Source organism: Equus caballus, chromosome 3 (genome assembly GCF_041296265.1).
Source record: "Equus caballus isolate H_3958 breed thoroughbred chromosome 3, TB-T2T, whole genome shotgun sequence".
NCBI classification, from domain to species: Eukaryota; Metazoa; Chordata; class Mammalia; order Perissodactyla; family Equidae; genus Equus; species Equus caballus.
The window spans coordinates 104346115-104366885 of record NC_091686.1 but is presented as its reverse complement, the minus strand read 5'-3'; the positions used below and the strand labels follow the sequence as shown (position 1 = coordinate 104366885).

At 38.1% G+C, this 20771-nt stretch overlaps 1 protein-coding gene across 7 annotated transcripts in view; it reads left to right on the top strand.

The window, feature by feature from the left end:
• The window catches only part of TBC1D19 (TBC1 domain family member 19), a 140786-nt gene extending 132737 nt beyond the window's left edge, over window positions 1–8049 (top strand). For all 7 annotated transcript variants that reach the window (XM_023638269.2, XM_001917550.6, XM_023638270.2 and 4 more), the window contains 3 exons: window positions 1903–2018; window positions 6764–6834; window positions 7841–8049. In XM_023638269.2, coding sequence (XP_023494037.1) covers window positions 1903–2018; window positions 6764–6834; window positions 7841–7915 — 262 coding nt within the window. In that variant the 3' untranslated portion in view covers window positions 7916–8049. The remainder of the gene's footprint in view (window positions 1–1902; window positions 2019–6763; window positions 6835–7840) is intronic.
• Window positions 8050–20771: the final 12722 nt, after the last annotated feature.

The window sequence follows — 20771 nt, the reverse complement described above, 5'->3', positions numbered from 1 at the left end:
AAGTTAATGATTTAGACTTAAAAGTCAAATGAATTTTTTAAATTTAAAAAATCCAGTGACCAAAAGTTTCTTTGGCATCTATAAACAGAAATTGTAAAACCAACCAAAAAGCTTAATTTCTCAATACCACTGCCAACATGTACTTTCTTATATTAGAACAGTAGTTATCTAGAATTGAGGAATTTCTGAAACTTGAGAGTTTTTCAGTCTTAAGAGAATTAATAGATACCAACAAGGGCAATCTCTAGGTCCCTTTCTCTCTTTTAAGAAAATAACACAATCCAAAAAAAATTAAAATACTAACTCAAAAAGATATATGCACCCTCATGTTCATTGCAGCATTATTTACAATAGCCAAGATATGGAAACAACCTAAGAGTCCATTGATGGATGAATGGATAAAGAAAATGTGGTAAACATGCACATGCACACGCACACACACACACACCAGAATATTATTCAGCCATAAAAAAGAATGAAATCTTGCCATTTTCTACAACATGGATGGACCTTGAGGACATTTTGTGCTAAGTAAAGTAAGTCAGGCAAAAAAAGACAAATACTATAAGATCTCACTTATAAGTGGAATCCAAAAAAAAAAGCAAACAAAACCAAGCTCATGGATGATACAGAGAACAGACTGGTGAATGCCAGAGGCAGGTGGTAGGGGGATGCGTGAAATGCATGAAAGGAGTCAAAAGGTACAAACTTCCAGTTATAAAATAAATAAATCATGAGGATGTAATGTACAGCCTGGTGACCATAACTTATAATACTGTATTGCGTATTTGAAAGCTGCTAAGAGAGTAAATCTTAGAAGTTCTCATCACAAGAAAAAAAATTCTGTAGCTGTGTACAGTGATGGATGTTAACTGGACTTACAGTGATGACCATTTTACAATATATACAAATACTGAATCACTATACTGTACACCGGAAACTAATACAATGTTGTAAGTCAACTATAACTCAATAAAAAAAAAACTTTAAAAAGGAAAATAGCACAGATATTTATCTCAATAATACTATAACAGATCCAGCAAAGAGTTTGGCTAGCACCTCTCATGGGCAGTCAAGTGATGTTTAGATGCTAATAGCACAGAAATGTGAGAGACTAGTTTATCTCTTGAGGCACCAAAGCCGAAGAGTTTGTTTTGTAATTCTAGAGGTAAATTGTTATTGTAACATAACCTGCTTATAAACAGTGGGATCTCATACCTCTTAGGGGTTTTTTTTTTTTTGACAAAATGGAATTCAGTTGAATATTCTGGTTGATCTTTCAGAATTCTGATAACCTGCTCTTTAAAATGAAGGGTTTTGAAATCAGAAATCAGATGAAAATGAAATCAGAAATCTATTTCTAAGGTCCCTTATAGTTTTAAAACTATTTTTCTTTGTCTTCAAAAACTCCTACTAGTTGTTTTATTTCATTCATCTTATATGGTCATTTGACTGAAATGTAGAAATATAATTAATTGAATTGGAAAAATATGCAGCTGTCAAGCACTCTTTCAAGTATTTTGAACAAAAATTTGAATGTTCATGGCTTGCCTGGAACTATTAAGACTATAAGATCACCTCATTAGTAGCAAATTAGTACACAGCCTGAAAAACAGAATGTAGAAGTGAATTTTCTAAAGACTGAACTGTAACATAAAGGAGAGCTCAGCAGATAGAATTCTTCTCAATACGTTGAGACCACTAATTTGAGAACTCGTGGTTTCTCACCATTGCACTTTTGCAGGTTTTTAAGAGACTTCTTGAGTTTTGAATGCCCGGGTGATTTCTAAGACTCACAAAGGAGTTACCTTAGCAATAGAATTCGTTGGTTCTTCTGATATTGCCTTTTTGTGAGAAAAGATTCCAATGGTAAAATTCATTTTCTTTTTTCTTTTCATACAGGCTTCGCATATCATTTAAATGGATGGTTCGAGCTTTCTCTGGTTACTTAGCTACAGATCAGCTCTTGCTTTTGTGGGATAGAATCCTAGGGTACAACTCTCTGGAAATTCTTGCTGGTAAGAGTAAGTGTGTGTTTATAAAACGTGCTGTTTCTATAGTAAAGCCCCTTTCCCTTCTAACATTCACCGTCTGTAGTTGGTGTTTGAGTCTACAGTTATCTATCATTTCTAATTTATGAACATTTAATAGATTTGTCTGCCTTAGAAGACAAGTAGTGAGATTTTGCACTCACTCTAATTAGATACTTCTGTGTAACCGCCCAACACCAGTCTATCCCTAGTCTTTTTTCTTGGCTCCCAGAAAAGTCCATTTTCCCTCCCCCACTTTTAATTCATCCAGGGCTTAGTCTCTCTCAGCACCTGTGAGGTCTGTGCAGCAGAGTGTAGATATGCTTCCATCCTACTCTGGACTCTATTTTAGGGCTCTCCTCTGTGCCCCTCTCAACTGCCACCCAAAGTCGGAACTGAGCCTGAGCTTCCCCACGTGGGTGAAAGCTCGGCTCTTCTGGACTTCAGTTTATGAGGAATTCAGAATGTTTTTCTCTTTGCTAACAGTCTCTGCCTCTCGCTGTGGTGGCTCAGTTTCCCCTCTTAGGCATTCTCTTAGGTATCTTTTTTTCAGGAAGCCACAGGTTTGTCTCTCATTTAATAATTAATCTGTTCTCACAACAGATATACACACAAGGCAACTGTGTGATAACACATAGGGCTCAGATTTCTGTTTAATTATATTATTTGGCTTCTCTTATGCAAAATAGACTCAGTTATTTTTATCATTGGGAATATTGGGAAATTCAAACAAATATTACAAACTTTTCAGAACAATGGATGGAGAGCAGAAAAGTTGGGAGAGTGATGGGTCCCAGCGTCTCCAGTTGAGTTGTATTGAACAAATTATTTAACCTGTGTGGGCCTTTGTTTCCCTGCCTGAGAATTGATAGCATTGTAAAGACACCTCTCTGGGCTATTGTGGAAATAATGCTTAGTTGAAGAAGACCCTTTTCTTGCAGAAGATTCTCTAAGTACCATGTTAACATATTCTTGAATGCTGAGGGGTCTAGACCAATTGGGTGGCATTTTGAAAGGGAAAATTAGAGTAATAATAAAGTACCATGAAGATGAAAGTCGCCCCTGGTATAATCAGAGATATCACTTACTGACATTTTTAACAACTCCTAGTATCCTCCTATCTCAGTTGTTTTTAAAGCCCATACAAATAAGAGTTAGAAAAGACTGGTCTGCTCTCGTCTGGTTTGGCTGAAGGGCAGTGATACATATAATCTAGAGATAGAACCTCCTAGAGGTCGTCAGGTGTAACTTCTTATAAATATTTCTGGCAGGCAGTCCTTGTCCTCTGTGTGAACACTTCGGTGTTGGGTAACCCTCTCTTAACAGCTAGCCCATTTCATTTCTGGCTAATACGACTTGCTAAAATGTACTTCTGTTAAACAAGGGTCATCGTAAGTTTTTTCTGTTCCTGCATCCTCTCCTCTCCCCTAAAGTCTTCTATTTTCCAGGCTAAGGAGGCTTGTTTTCTGCTACTGTTTCTTAGGCAACAGGATGTTAGACTTTCCACCAAATAACTCTCCTCTGAGTTTGTCATAAATTTTAGAGTATTGTATAAAGCTTTTTGTATCATTTCAAAAAGATGTTAGAGCATGTTAAAGAAAGGGATTCAGTGTAAGAAAGTACTTTCTAATAATTAGGACTTTCCAAAAGTAGAATGAGCTTTTAAACTGTCACCTAAAGGGTTAAAAGGTTTTCTGCTCTGAAGGAAATGTTGAATTGGAAGAACTTCAAGGCCTTTTCCAGTTGAAATGCTTTCGTTCTATGACTTATCACCCCTCAGCAAACTGAAGTGAAAGAGAAATAAATGAATGTGAATACTGCATTTACTCAAAGCCAGGCACTCGGCTGTGAGCTCAGTACATTAACAAAAACATTACTGACAGGGGCTGGCCCCATGGTCTAGTGGTTAAGTTCAGTGCGCTCCACTTTGGTGGCCTGGGTTCACTTCCCGGGAGCGGCCCTACACCACTTGCCAGTGTCCATGTTGTGGTGGCGACCCACATACAAAATAGAGGAAGACTGGCACAGATGTTGCCTCAGGGTGAATCTTCCTCAAGCAAAAAGAGGAAGATTGGCAACAGATATTAGCTCAGGGTGAACCTTCCTCAGCAGAAAAAAGTTACTGATAAATAGGTAGTAATGCAGGTCACAAGGTTGCATCCATCTACTTTCCCTGAGTGCTTTTTTTTAAAATTAAGAGAGAAGAACTGTAGAACATCTAGAAATGGAACTAGACTGATGGGAGCTCCCCTACCACGGAATTCAGATAAAGAGCCACAGGGTAGATAATTTCATGTAGATGTATACAAATTAGTTTTTATTATTTCATACAATTTTTGGTGTGAATGTTTTAGGACCACCTTTTTTGCTCAAGTGAGTTATTATATAGTCTTTAGAAATATTTTAATAAATATTACTGGCTTTAATTGTGAATTAATTAAAACCTTTTGAAGAATAATTTAAAACAAAGGTGGCTTATTGTTTGTGATAGAGTTGCTTAGAATTAAAGTAATGAGAATAGTTTAAAAGATAAAAAGTCAATATTAAAATTTCTATATTTCATATGAAACATGATTTCAGTTGAAAATATCCCAAAGTATAGACCTTTTCTCCTTGACAAACAAACCTGTTCTGCAGAAGGGCTGGGCCAACCAAACATGAAGCAGACAGAAAGGAACTTCTGTGATGTGACACCAAGATAAATAAAGGTGATGAGCACATAAGCATTTCGGATGCCAAGGTCAATTAGTGAACTACTCTTTCTTTCCGCCTCTTATCTACGTTTGGAAAAACAATTTCCCACCATGTAAAACTCTTTCCTGCTTTTATATAGTAGAAAATTTGACCAACTCCTGTTAAATTGTACACAAAAAAAGGAAGTAGTGGTCATACTCCTTAGCCTCTAAAACGTCTCCATTGTTAAACATGATTCCAGATATTAGGAAACTTAAAGAAGTTGCTGGTCCACAGAAATGGTGTTCTTTTATATTCTTATAAACATAGAAGCTCAGTGACTTTAAAGCACTTATGTTTTCACCCTTCAATTAAAAGGTAAATTCTTTGTCTCAGATCTTTTATATCCCTTGTTACCTATTAAATAATCCCAGCTGACTTAATTTTTTAAATTTTGTTTTACCACTACCATCTTTTTCCCCCAGAATTTTCCTAACTAATTCAAATGCTTTTTTTCCAAACTGTCCAAAATCTGTTGTCCCCTAGAAAAATGCCTGAGCTTCCCAGTCACTGGTTGTACTCTGCCTCTGTCTGGGGAAATTAAGAGGCCTGGATCCTGACTTCTACTCTTAAGGCACAACCACCTGTCTGTCGGAGCCCAGGACCACCACGGCATCATTCTGCATGCCATCCCTGGAAAACCGTTCTGAGGGACTGCAGAGAAGACAATTCTAGGAAAGCACACAGAATTCCATGTCAGGGATGAGTCATTACTGCCTACGTTCAATCTCAGTAATGTCATCACATGGTGGTTAGGTGCTCGGGCTCCAGAGCCAAGGTTGAGTATTCACTCTACTATTTTCTACCTGTGCAACTCTGAACATGTCATTTAAACTCACTGTGCCTCAGTTTCTGCATTAGTAAAATTGGGCTAATGATAGTACTTAACTCATAGAATTGGTATGAGAATTAACTGATATCATCATCGTTATTGCTATTCCCATAGTAAAAATGTATTTAAAAATATATATATATATTTGCATTAGCTGTACAGTATACTTAAAAACCAGTCTTCCAAATAATTTCAAAGATTCCTTACCTTTCATTCCCTAAACTTCAAGGACTTTTTGGGAAGGGAATGCACAGCCACCACTGGTGATGGAAACAAAGGGGAGAAGTCAAGAGTCATTTCCGGGCAATACCGTCTCCTTATCAGGGTGGCCTGTCTCTTACGTGGGTCCTTCCATTGTTCATGACTCATTCCCTCACGTGACGCTTTATGGTAAATTATATAACAAGCATTACGTGTTAGCATTACTCTCTTCATATGCATATGGTTGATGGAAACAAAAATCCAAATGTCGTTTTCTGCTCAGTGTATGTTGTTATTGACCTTCAGAATGTCCTATAATGGTTTGTTTGATTTTTCTTCAAACTTTCAACTTCTTTTTCCAGTAGCAAACATTAATGTCAATGTCAGGATCAATCCCACAGCAGCCCTCTCCACAGACGTTGCCATTTATGACACTCCAAGAAAGTCAATGCTGAATATAAAAATACAAATATAACAATATTATAAAAAATATTTTTTAATAAAAGGTTTTATTGCCACATTTCTATCAGGATACCCCTTGAGACATATGAAATATGATCTGATATATTTAAAAATTGTCTCCACATAACTTTTCAGAAACCTCTCTGTTGTATTAGTAAGAAACACCAGCATCAAAATAAACTTTAATTTATAAAACAATTATTAATTAGATCTTCATGCCATTTAAAAACTGTTATAATTTAAGTTGTAGGTACGAAAGAAACAATTTATAAAACGGCTTTTTTAAGACCAATGAATTTTCATTTATCAGTTCAGTTATCTAGCCATCGGGCACTATTCTCCAGAGAAGATAATTCCCATTCATCACAGACCTTATGTCAGAATGCAGGCGTGCGGTTGCATCCAGCACTGGCTCTGAGCTCTTGTAGTGGGTCGTGGGCATAGCAGTAAATTCGTCAGGCTGATGAGTAGGCTGGCAGTTGAAATAGTGTGCATTGTTTTCCAGTCCTGGCAGCTGCTGTGTTTGCTTTCCGAGCAGTGAACCTGATGGAGGTGACATCACTGGCTGCAGCTGAAGTAAGGATATGTTTCACTCCGATGGAATGGAAGTAGTGCCTGAGAGGCCGCCACACTCGGCACTGCACCTCAGGCACATGGGACACACAATACTCGTAGCCTAATTTTTTAATTTGGGTAAAACCTGTATGTTCCAAGCTAAGTAATATTAAGTACTTGAAATTCCTTTATTGCTTGAAAACAATCTTCTTGTGAAGGAGACATAAACAAGATTCTTATAGGAAACCATTATGGGACACAAGATGCCAAGTAATTTTAACAGAAACTATTAGAGCTTATGTTGCATTTTCTTCTTATTGTTCACGCTCATGTGTTATGCTCATAGAACAAAGAAAAGCTAGTTGACAGTTAAAGAGCGTGTGTTTGAATGATGTAGCACAGATACATAGGCTTTTTGGTTATTTTAATTGTGAGTTATTTAGAGCTGGTTTCTTGTCAATAGTATAATTTATACCTGAAACATGGTTCAATTAAATAGTAGCTTAGCATATTACTCAATTCGTTCTCTCTCATAGAAGTGTAAATTTTCCCCTTAAAATAGCTGCCTGCGTTCTTTGTTTAAGGGGAAGAGGATGTTTATGTGTTTTGCAACTGAGTAAACATTAGTTCCATCTCAAAATGATTTCCTGAAGTCACTTACTCCTTATACTAGCACAACAGGACTAGGATTCATAATGTACGTTTATTTATAGAAGCAAGTTGAAATGTTAGACCTCTTATAAACTCATACTACCTTGTATATTTGAAGAAGGCTCAACGCTGAAGTCCAGGTTATTTTCTACTGCGCATTTTAGCATTTTGCCCATGTTCTGACGTTTAGAAAGTCAGAAATGAGAAGGAAAGTTGTAGCTTCAGTACAGAGACTTAGGACAGATCAGAAGAACTTAGAGTGTGTGTCAAGGCCAGAATTATATTGTCATGGTGTTTCCGGTGTGCCTTATTTTATAGGCTTCTCTTTGCTGATTAGAATACTAATATTAATAATTCTTTTTGTTTTTTTTTCCAGGCAGTTCTTGCTGACCTTTCCACTTTAAAAGTTATGCCTCTTCTTCAAATTTTTCTGTTTGCTACTGTCACCTGATCTTCTTCAAGGTCACTGACAACACATCTAGTTTTTTCGTTAGAAACTAATCATGAACTATGCAAACTCTGCATAAAACCAAAATTAAACTTTGCATATAAGCCAATAAAGATCATGTTCCTTCCTCAGTTAAACCTAAGTAGTTTTTCACTTTTTGAAACAATAACGGTGCACACCAAATATTGCACTGCATGCTGCTGATTTTCACAAGAGAAGCAATAGACATCACTCCTGCTAAGTCAAGCATACTATATATAGTCCTGACTTGTAAAAGGCATGTAACAATATATGCAATAAGAACTAAAGATACTGTAATAAACTTGAAGAGGTAATGTAGCCTCTGGCACAATTCCCTTATGTCAGTTTGTAAATTTATCTCTAGATAATGTATCATTTTGTCTTATAAATTGCTCTTCACTCGGAGCCAGGATGGGATATGATGTGGGAAGACTTGAAAAAGATAGTGCTTTGAAGTAGGAATTCAAATGGACTTTAGTGTTTGTAATTTTTCTCCCATCAGAGGTCTTCCAGATCCCTCTCCAATTTATTTCTCCCTGAAGCTCAAGTACAGTTGTCTCCATCTCACGGTATTTTATTCTTCACTTTCTGAAAAAAGTCAGAAAATTTTGGCATGATTCCTTCAAACTTCTCAACCTTCCATCTCTTGGTTAGAAGACATGACACTGCTGAGGCCTGTTGCCAGATTCTGTTACTTAGGAAGTATACAGAGAGTACACCCAAGGATTCAATGAAGGGAATGAAAAATCAAAACCATACTCACTTTTGCTGAAGCTTGGTTTAACCAGATTTACTTCTAGGGCAGAGCAGCTGAGAGACCAGAAGTAGGAACTGTTCATTCATTCTAGAACTGAAAACATTATGCAAGACATCGGTCTTATTTTGGTCTTTGTTATAAAACCTTATTTTATATTACTTCCTAAAAACCTACCATGTCTGTAATATGGAATCATATTATGTGAAAAGAAGTCCAAAAACTATTGTTTTTCAAATTTAAACTCAAATTCAAGATGCTGATCATTTCAACAAAACTCTAAATTAATAGATTGATACTCTTAGCTAGAATTGTATTAAGTTTTATCCAAATGTATTTCCTGAGTCTTTTATTTATAGATTACTTATTAGGAAATGTATGAAATTTAGCACAAGACTACAACTGTGGTGGAGTTTGATATAACTAGTTATTAATTTGAAAATCTGTAATATTTGCTTTTATTCATCAGGTACTTGACTTATTGAGGACTAAATAATAATTTATTCAGTGCTTGATTCTTAGTAAACCCCATTGCATGGGCTGGCCCTACGGCTGAGTGGTTAAGTTCTTGCGCTCCACTTTGGTGGCCCAGGGTTTCAGCGGTTCGGATCCTGGGCGCAAACATGGCACTGCTCATCAGGCCATGTTGAGGTGGCGTCCCACATGCCACAACTAGAAGGACTCACAACTAAATAAAATATACAACTATGTACTGGGGGGATTAGGGGAGAAAAAGCAGGAAAAAAAAAGATTGGCAACTTTGTTAGCTCAGGTGCCAATCTTAAAAAAAATAAAAAATAAACCCCATTGCATTGCTTTTGAAGGTGATACGCTTATAATCATATGCTTTGCCATTCTGTGTATCCAAAGACACATTCATCAGGAGGATAAGTGCACACCTATGACTATTATTTCCTTCCTTCCCTCACTCTAAGAGAATGAGAAAAAAATGTTAGGAAGAGAGAAAATTTTAAATGATTAAGGTCAAATGTGTACAGGTATGCCCTTCTTTGGCTTTTCTTTAGGAGAATATTCATAAGCCTTTTTAAAAGCAGCAATGTAGTGGTCTAGTAGAAAAAAAGTCTAGACTGGAGAGTTCTGGTCCCAGCCAAAAGTCCCTAGAGAATATAATCTCTCTTATCTGTAATTTGGCAGGTTGGGGGAGGTGAGGAAGACAGACAGCAGGTATTGTATTTGCTCTGTTTACCTTACAGGGTTGAGTAGGACCAAATAAGAAAATATATTTGAAAGTCATTTTTTTCAACTGCAAAGCACCAAGCAAATATAAGATGTTGGTTATTAATTTTAAAGATGACGTTTTAAGGTCAAGCAGTACAGGATAATATATGAAGAATGCCCAACTTCATTAGCATTTGTATAACTTTATTTGATCATTTGAGACTGTCTATAAAAAATGAATGGACCATGGCATAGCAGATCCTTTCATTTGGAATAGGTGCCTCTAGCCAGTAGTTCTGAATCTGGATCCCAAAGCCAAACCTGGTAGGCTGCCACACATTTTGCTGCTGTCACAAACCTCTTTCAGCCATGTGCTGTCTTGGCTGCGTGTTAACATACTGCAGCTGGGGCAGACAGGCTGTCTTGCCCACTCCATCTCCAACTGCACCTCCTCACACTACCTCTCTTGGCTTCCTTCTTCCTATATTGCTCTTCACCATCTCCTGCCAAACCCTGACATGCCCTCACATCTGCTTCTGCCAGTGAAGGATCTGAGTGACCAGTGGTAATTCCATAATTGTTCTACCAGTGGCATTCACACTGATGGTGAAAAGCCTCATAGACAAATTGTATTTGACTCGTCTGGATTTCAGTTCACCCACTAATGTAACATGCCCTAATAATTATGAGAGAGTTTATTGAACGATCTTCTTGATCAGAATGCTTTGGTAATGCAGTGTTCTAGCTAATTGAAATTTCCAGCTCGTCTTAACTGCATAGTACTCCCATACTCAGCACGTCCTCTCTCTTCCTATTTCACAGGGAAAATAGACTATTGGGCTTGAACTCCCTCAGCCTTCCACTTCAAAACTTAGCTTTACCTCCCCATACTTATCTCCTTCCTTCTTCTCTCAAGTAGTATCTAATCTTTTCCTACAGCTCACTAAATAGAGATTTCATTGTGTCGCTTCCATGCTTAAAAAATTAAACAACACCATATTGCTTAAAGGAAAAAGTCCAGGCTCTGTAGCACAGCGGGCACAATTCTCCACAGCTTGGTCTTGCCATTCCTTTGCTCCCACACTGATCCATTATCTTATACTTCAGCCTCAGCAGATTACGTGCTGATCTTCAGCCAGCTATGATCCTGTGCTTTGTCAGAAGGGCCTTAATTTTTCAAGGCCTCAGTAAAAAAAAAAATCTCTGCTGTGAAGATAACCTTGGAGCCTGTAAATTAGAATTAATTATGCCTTTCTCTTTGTTCTCATAAAATTGTTCATCTACTAATATGGTGCTTAGAATACTGAGTGGTAGTTTTTTGTATGTGTGTTGATTCCCACGTCACTTTTCTCTGAAGTCAGTTTTCATTGACTAGTCCTAGGTATGGAAATGAAAGAAGAAATTTGTCCATATGTGTTTGTATCCCTTGACTTGTTCCAAAAATTGTTGGCATCTGTTTTTCTTAAAACGTAATTCCTCCTCAGTATCTAGTCTCCCTTCTTCCACAGAGGCTCTAATTTTTGTTTGGAGATCTGTCCCCTCCTGCATCTGTTTCAGATGAGGCTGACTCTCACCTCCAGGATCTCTGGGTTCTGGCCAAGCTGGTCACCATGTACCATTCCTCTGGTCACAGGGATTGCTTCAGAATCCATGCAAAATCTGAGACCAATGAGGACCAATGAAATTTGATTATAAGGCTTTGGTTTAACCTTTCAGGAAAGCTGGATATGAAAAGGAGAGGATATGGGGTCTGGAGCTGCTAGAGGCAATGAATGGAAAGAGTGAAAAGCTGTTCTGTTGACCTTATTGATCCTCAGGTCACACTATACCCCTGGACTGTTTCGTTGCATGAGCCAAAAGGTTCTCTTTGCAACAGAAAGGATCCTAACTGAAGGTAGTTATTTGACCTTTTAGATGATCCATGACAACATAGGTATCATAAGCTACACGCTGCTTAGAGGAATCTTTTTTAACTTTCAGTCAAGATGCACTATGCCCTGATAAGCATGAATTCTCTGTTCCAGACCTACTAAGCTACCTAAAGTACCCTGAACCTATGGTATGTCTCTCTCCTTTGGCCCTTTGCCCATACAGCACCCTCTGCTTGGAATCCCATCCCTTCCCTCTTTACCTGACTCTTACTTGTACCTCAAAACCCAACTCAGGTGTTGCATCATCAGGGAAGACTGCTTCTTTTATGAATTCTCCTCATACCTAAATATACATAAGCTGTATCATAATCATATGTTAGCTTGTCTTTCTCTTCCACCAGATTGTAACTCCTTAAAGGCAAACATGGTTTCTTTTGCAGCTTATATCTCTAGAAACCTGGCACAGTGCTTGCCCCATAGTGGCCTTTTAATGTTTATAGAATGAACAAATGAAGTCATCTAATCTAGTTCACTTATTTTCCTGATGGGGAACTTGCTCAGTTCAGAGTAATAACTTACTTATTAAGTTACTTACTTAGTTACTTACTGTCACACAGCTGTTTTACCCACAAAGCTGATTTGTGGAGTTGCCTATAGAAGTCCAAAAGGGAAGAATATTTTGAGAGAAAAAAAATGTAAATGCTTCAGCTCATTTTTTTTCATTTAAATCAATTTTATTAAGGTATAATTTATGTACAATAAAATGTATACATTTTAAGTATACAGTTGTATAAGGTTTGACAAATGTGTATACCCACATCACCACCACCACAATCAAGGTCCAGGACAGCTCCATCACCTGAGACAGCTCCCTTTATACCCCTTCCCAGTCAGCCTCCACAAACACCTTCACTCCAGACAACCACTGCTCTGCTTCTGTCCCTAAGATTACATGGGTCTTTTCTAGAGTTTCATGTAAATGGAAGCATACATGTGTACTCTTTTGTTTCTGGCTTCTTTTGAGATTCATCCCTGTTGTTGTGTGATTAGTAGTTCATCCCTTTTTATCACTGAGGAATATTTCATTGTATAACTGTTTCACAATTTGTTTATCTATCATTGTTAATGGGCATCCATGTTGTTCTCATGTTTTGGTGTATTATGGATACAGCTACCATAAAAATTTGTGTACAAACCTTCATGTGGATAGATATCTTCATTTCTTTTGGGTAAATAGCTAGAGTAGAATTGCTGGGTTGTCATATGTAAGCATAAGTTTAACTTTCTAAGAAAGCTCCAAACTCTCTTCTGAAGTGGTTCTACCATTTTGTCCCACTAGCAATGTAGAAAGTTCCAGTTGCCCCAAATCCTCACCAACACTTGATATTATCATGTTAGTCATTCTATTAGGTGGTATTATTTGCATTTCCCTCCTTACTAATGATGTTGAGCATCTTTTCATGCTTATTTGCCATTTACACATATTCTTTTGTAAAGAATGCGTTCAAATCTTTTGCCCATTTTTAATCAACTATCTTCACGTTATAAGAATTCTTTATTCTTGATACACCTATGGTTTGTAAATTTTCTCCCAGCCTATAGCTTTTCTCTTAATTTTCTTAACTATCTTTTAAAGAGCAAAAGTTTTAATTATGTTGAAGTCCAATTTATCCATTTTTTAATTTTATGCTTAATATTTTTGTGTCCTAGCTAAGAAATCTTTGCATAACTCAAAGTCACAAAGATTTTTTTCCCCTATGTTTTCTTCTAGAAACTTAATTGTTTTAGCTCTTACATTCAGGCCTATGATCCTTTTTTTTTAAAGTTAATTTTTGTGTATGGTACAAGTTTAGGGTTGAGGATCACATTTTTGCATATGGATATACAATTGTTCCAGCATTGTTTGCCCTTTTACATCAGTACCTCTCTATAAAATCAATTGATCATATAGATGTGGGCTTATTTCTGGACTTTCTATTCTGTTTCTTGGATTTATGTCTGTCCTTATTCCAATACCACACTGTCTTGATTTTTATAGCTTTAGAGTAAGTCTTGAGTAGTGTAAGTCCTCTAATTTTAACTATATCAAAATTATTTTGGCTATTCTAAGTTTTTTGCATTTCTGAATAACTTTTAGAAATCAGATTGTCCATTTGTACTGCCCACCCCCCCGAAAAAAAGCTGCTGGGATTTTTATTGAGATAGTTTTAAATCTCTAGATCAGTATAGGGACAATTGAATCTTAATATTGAGTCTTCCAATCCATGAACATGGTATCTCTCTCCATTTATTTCAGTCTTCTTTAATTTCACTCAGCAATATTTTGTAGTTCTCCATGTACAGGTCTTGCACATATTTTGTTAAAATTATTCCTAATTATTTTTTTATGTTATTGTAAATGGTACTTTTAATTTCAATTTCCATTGGTTTGTTAATATATAGGAATACAATTGATTTTTTTATATTTATCTTGTATCCTGAGACCTTGCTAAACTTACTACTTTTAGTATCTTTTTTGTAGCTTCCCTAGGATTTTCTACATATATAATATGTCATCTATAAATAAAGACAACTTTACTTTTTTCCAAATCTATAAGCCTTTTATTTCTTTTTTTTCCTTTATTCACTGACTAGAACCTGGAATAGAACAGTCGAACATAGAAGTGCAGCTCAGCTCACCTAATTCTAAATTGTGTACTTCTTTCTTGAATAAGTGCAACCAATATTTTAAATATATATCGATTTAATAGTTTGGCCAATTTAGGGATAAAACAGTGGGAGGAAAGGAAACAGATTCAGACTGAGGTGGGGCGAGATATTGATACACAGTTAAGATACTTTGGGTAAGTTTTATGTTGCTGTTCATCCAAATGACTTCTTCAAATCATTCTTTTAACTTAAGAAATTGGCTTCAGGTATTATCAATGCCTTTGTCATGTTAATTAGGTAATTGTTTTTGTATCACTTCTATTCTTTATCCATAGATATGTGGTATGCACATATTTATTCAGCAAACATTAAATTCTTACGCTGAGCAAGGTACTACCCTGGGCATTCAATGTTTATATATATTCGTATGTTTACTTTTTCAGTAACAAATGTGGTAAGAAACAGTACTTCTTATGGAAATAGAATACTAACACCTCTTTTTTGAAGGAATGGTACCATCCCTCCTGTGGTAGGAAGAATAATGGTCCCCCGAAGATGTTCATATCCCAATCCCTGAACTCTGTGAGTATGTTACCTCACATGACAGAAGGCACTGTGCTTATGTGATTAAATTAAGGATTTAGAGATGAGGAGTTTCTCCTGGATTATCAAGTGGACCCAGTGTAATGACAAGAGTCCTTATAAGGGAAAGAGGGAGGCAGGCAGGAGTGTCAGTGTCAGAGAGGGATTTCAAGATGCTGTGCTGTTGGCTTTGAAAATGGAGGAAGGGGCCATGAGCCAAAGAATGCAGGCAGTCTGTAGTAGCTGGAAAAGGCAAGGAAATGGATTTTCCCCTAGAGCCTCCAGAAGGAGCTAAGCCCTGCTGACCTCCAGAACTGTAAGATAACAATTTTGTGTGGTTTTAAGCCACTACGTGTACGGTAATTTGTTACAGCAACAACAGGAAACTAATTCACCTTGTCTCAGATAAATTGGGTTCACCATATCAACTATCACAGGTGACAATAACAAGTTCACATTGCTTCAATTCTCTCACCTATAGAATAGGTGATTCTACCTGTCCAGTTTCTGTCATGTGGCTTTTATCATGATCAAATAAGATAAAATGTGCAAAAGTATTTTGAAGACTACCTTCTGCCACTCTGGTGTTGACAGGGGAAAGACTCCAGAAACTTGGGCTTTTATAAGGCAAGTGGAATGGAGGAAGAGAGCTATTGGGGGGAATATATTGCCAAGTGCTAATGTTTCTTTGCATGCAGAGAGAGTTCACTGCTGTAATTCTCCTCACTCCCTCCTCCTGTGGAGAGGAGTGAATTACACTATTGATGAGGTTAGGATTGGTGAGTGGGCATGTAAAGCCAACCCCTTTCTCTCATCTTTCTCTTGGGATCCAGCAGCCCACAGTGAACATATGTTCTGTACTGCTCCTCTATCCCTGAGCTCTGGAGTCTGGACCCCATGGTATGGGGGAGAGGAGGATGAGAGGGGGTGGCTGCAGTTGTTCAGTGCATAAGCTTGAGACTCAGTTTTGAAAAGCTCATCCTTGCTTCAAAACTAAATCACATTTCCTGGGATTAACTTAATCAGTAATAAAGATGATATCATCATTTGCTTTCATCTGCTAGGTTTTAATTTTCTCTCAAGAACTTAGAACTCAGGCAGGAAGAAGGGTGCTATTTTTTGGACCTCCAAACCTCATTCAACAGGGCAAGGAAGTTAAGCGCTATAAAGAATAAACTATAATGATGAGTCATGGAATATGAGCTAGAAAAGAAGACAAATGAAGGGTAAGAAGGGTTTGGTGATGGATGTGGACAAAGAGGTGGATAGATTGAAGGTCACAGCAAAAAAAGAAGGAAGGAAACTTCAGCAAGTAACTTTGGAAGAATATCTGTAGTCGGAATGAGATATTTGCATTTGGAATTTTGGAGATGGTGCCATTTTTGTTGATGCCAAGATCTAAGGCATAATGGATAGCTGAGGTAAAGTAGATGAAAACATCATTGAAAATATGAGGAAGTCAAGAAACCCAGAGTCCATGGTGTTGGATGAATCATCAGCATACACATTGAAGTCACCAACAAGGATGACAGGAGTAGGGATAAAGAAGAAAACTGAGTTGCAAGTTAATTATCATCCTCATGAAAATGAGGAGGAAGAACCCAGAAGCTACTAGTAGGTGACTAACATGGAGGAGGAAGAGTGATATAACCAGATGGTGTGAGCTTCAAAGGAGCAGAAGGGGGTTGCAAGAAGAAAGGGGGAATAACACTCTAAAGCTGGCATTGAGGAGTGAGGCTGGCGCTGAAGCACTTTGGGTAGAAGAGAAAGGAAATCTTCCTTATGAGAGAGCTGCAGAGAAACCATATCCCCAGGATATAACCTGCTTTTAGTTAAGCGAGGCGCTGAATAGAACCTTCAGTGAAGAGGCTGAAAAATACAGGAATTGGCAATTCCAAGAGGCAATGGGGAATGGTTTACTAGGGAGGAGAATAGGAGTGAGAGGTGGGAATTAGGTCCGATTAAGGGAAGAAAGATTAGGTAATTGATGACTGCGAAGCTGGGAATTCTGATAGAGGGTGAGATAAACGGATGCGTGGATGGGCTGATCCACTCAGAGGGGATTCAGCAATCAGTTCTGCTGTGGTCCAGACCGTTTCTGTCTGTGATGAGGCAGCTGCTCCCTCAGGCAGCCTGAGGTTCGTATGGTCTAATTATAGTCAGCTGCTTCTTCAACAGCAGGAGTTGTGGTTTTCTCTGCTCTAGCACTGCACTAGTTTGGTAACTTAGCTGTTTGTTTTCACACCCAGTGAATTTGGTTCTCCTCTCTTCCTCTTTTGGCTTCTGCCTGTTTATTGTTTCAGCTTTCTCGTGGCTTAGGGAGAGATTATGTCAATTACTCAAACAAAAGTATCCTTCCTGTATAAATGAAATCACTGCAAAGTTTTTATGAAAAGAAAGCAACAAATTATCTCCAATAGAGAACCTAATTTGCATCCATAGTATGCACAGTGATGGATTTGATTCATGAAGGGAGGGGGGAGAGAGAGAAAGAGAAAATGAATGAATGAGAGGACTGGAATGTCAATGATAAGACTACAGGAAGAAGTAGGCAGGTTTTTCCCTTCTCCTCTGTCACCTTTTGTAGGACTGTGTCTGCCTTACCCTCAAAGAAAGGCATCCTATTTTTTATGTTGATGGGCTTCCTCCTTGAGTATAGGAGAAAAGTGGCTGAATGATTAAACATTTCATGTGTGAGAGCCTAAAGAATATGGAAAGATCTGAATACACGTATGGAAAGAAAGATTTAGGTCTATGGACAGGCTGATAGGACTCCATCCTGAGAGAGGTCCCCAACTCTGTCAGAGGTCTGGCTAGTGCTAGGTTGGTGGCTAAGTACAGAAGTGTTGTAAGGGGGCATGGTAGGAGGGACAGGAACTCCTCTGGACAGAAGGCCAACCTAGGGCTACAGCCCTAGGACAAAGTCAGTGACCTCATCCAGAGAGTAGGAATGACGATTCCTTCCAGACTTCTCTTACCAATATAAATACTCAAACACTGTGTGAGGACGCCTCCCAGTATTACCCTCAAGACTCTCTCTACTCCTAAGGATCCAACAGACACCTATTTCATGTGAGATGGTTGGAAGGGAGGGAGAGAGTTCCTATACTGGTGCTTTGTAGATAACCATGCACATTAGGAACTCCTGTGCTGGAGACAGAGGAAATAGTCACCACTGTTGAAAACAAATATTTTCTCAATAGCCCATATTTTTGTTTATACTGTGCTAGACGGAGACTTGAATCCCAGCTCCACCATTTGCTAGCTATGTGACCTTAGTAAAATTAGCTAATCTTTTTCTAAGCCTTAATTTCTTCATCTCTAAAATGCTTATCAGTACAAAACAGGGTTGGTTACTTTGAAGATTAAAGGAGATCATGCATATAAAACATTTAACATTAGACACTTTGACTACCAAGAAGAAAAGAAACTGTTCTTGTACATAGTCGTGCAAAAACTGGCAAGCCCAGAATAGTAGGACCCATCAAAGGTCTTTGCCACTTTTGGGGGTTTCATGATCAATAAATTTGGGAGATGTTTAGTACTGTATTTTCCTTTTGGAGATTTACACTGCACATTAGTCCCTTAGAGACTCCAAGAACTCTTGCAGTAAAAAAACCTGATCAACTACTTAACCCAGAGTTTATCAATCATATACACACAAACTACTAACATCTTACAGATTTTAACTTCCTCAAAACACAATTTGGGGAGACTTCTGCTTTTGTCCAAGATGGATGTTATGGACTGAATGTTTGTGTAGCCGCCAAATTCATATATTAAAGCCCGAACCCTGAATGTGATGGTATTAGGAGGTGGGACCTATGGGAGGTTAGATTTAGTCATGAGGGTGGAGCCCCTATGATGGGATTAGTGTCCTTATAAAAAGAAGAGACCAGAGCTCTCTGCAGGCAACAAAGAAGAGGTCATGTGAGCACACAGAGATATAGCTGCCATCTACAAGCCAAGAGAAGAGACTTCAGAATGAAATCCACCTTGCCAGGACCTTGATCTTGGACTTCCCAGCCTCTAGAACTAAGAGAAAGAAATTTCTGTTGTTTAAGCCCCCCAGTCTGTTTCCTTAGGTATTTTGTTATAGCAGCCCAAGCAGACTAAGACAATGGAGTAACTAGAATCAGATTTACTCTTCACCTGAAACAACTGAAAAACCAAACTAAATAGACAAAACAACAGATCTCAAGATCTGGGATATCAAGCACTAACGACAGTGAGCCTTACAATTACCCCAGCTTAGCACCTATAGAAAGTTTCCATGATGCACCAGAGGAAAGGGAAACCCAGTAAGAACTTGGTGGTCTCCTTGAATTGAAGAGATGAAACTGGGAGTGGAAGGAGGCCAAGGCAACATGAGTTGGCAGGAGAGAGTACTGGAGAGGAGGGAGATGCACAAAGAGGGAAAACTAGGGATCTACGAAAGATCCTCCTCAACTATGCAGCTGGGAGCTTTCCTCTGAGCATGCATGCAAGGAAACTACCCAACGCTGGGAAAACAAACTTCCCAAAAGGATTAGAGGGAACAATCCCAGGAGCTCACACAGGACCAGGATGGTGTCTGTTCCCGCCAGCTGAAGTAGGAAACCTCATAACTCACAAGGCATTGGGCGGAGTACTTAGAGAGTTTTGCTTCATTTGTGGGGAATATTAATCCTAGATTGACTACTGCTCTGGTCCCACCTAACAAAGCTTAAAACAAGACTCAAGAGAATCAAATGGTTTCCAAGTAACTTAACCCCATCCCAGAAGAGCGCTCAAGAATACTTATAGGAATATAAATATATGCAGCACCCCAGAAGGTAAAATTCACAATATTTGGCTTTTAGTAAAAAAATTACCAGGCCTGCAAAGAAGCAGGAAAATTCAACTCATAATAGGAGAAAAATCAGTAAATCAAAACTAGTTAAAAATGACACAGATGGTATAATGTATAAACAAGGACATTAAAGCAATTTTTTATAATTGTGTCCTATATGTTCAAGAAGTTAGGGGAAAAAATGACCATGTTAAGTAGATACATGGAAGATATTAAAAAATTTCAAATTGGGGCCAGCCTGGTGGCATAGCAGTTAAGTTTGCACTCTCTGCTTTGGCAGCCCAGGGTTCGCCAGTTCAGATCCCAGGCACAGACTTACACATTATCAAGCCATGCTGTGGCAGGCATCCCACATATAAAGTAGGGGAAGATGAGTATGGATGTTAGCTCCAGGCCAATCTTCCTCAGCAAAAAGAGGAGGATTCGTGGCAAATGTTAGCTCAGGGCTAATCTTCCTCAAAAAAGTTTCAGGGGCCAGCCCTGTGGCCAAGTGGTTAAGTTCAAGCACTCTGCTTCGGCAGCCCAGGGTTTCACCAGTTCAAATCCCAGGTGTGGACATGGCACCGCTCATCAAGCCACATTGAGGCAGCATCCCACAGGCCACTAGAAGGACCCACAACTAAAAATACACAACTATGTACCAGGGGGCTTTGGGGAGAAAAAGGAAAAATAAAATCTTTAAAAAAAAAGTTTCAAATCAATTTTCTAAAGAAAAAAAAATCTGAAATGAAAAATAACTAGATGTTTTAACAGTAGACATTTCAGAAGAAAAGATTAATGAACCATGAAGACACTGCAATAGAAACTATTCAAAATGAGATACAGAGAGAAAAAAGACTGAAAAAAATAAAACAATAATGAACTGTATGTCAACTTTAGACAACCTTGTATACCTGTAATTGGAATCCCCAAGACAGGGAGGGGTGGATATCTGAAAAAATAAAGGCAAAAAATTTTCCTAATTTGATGAAA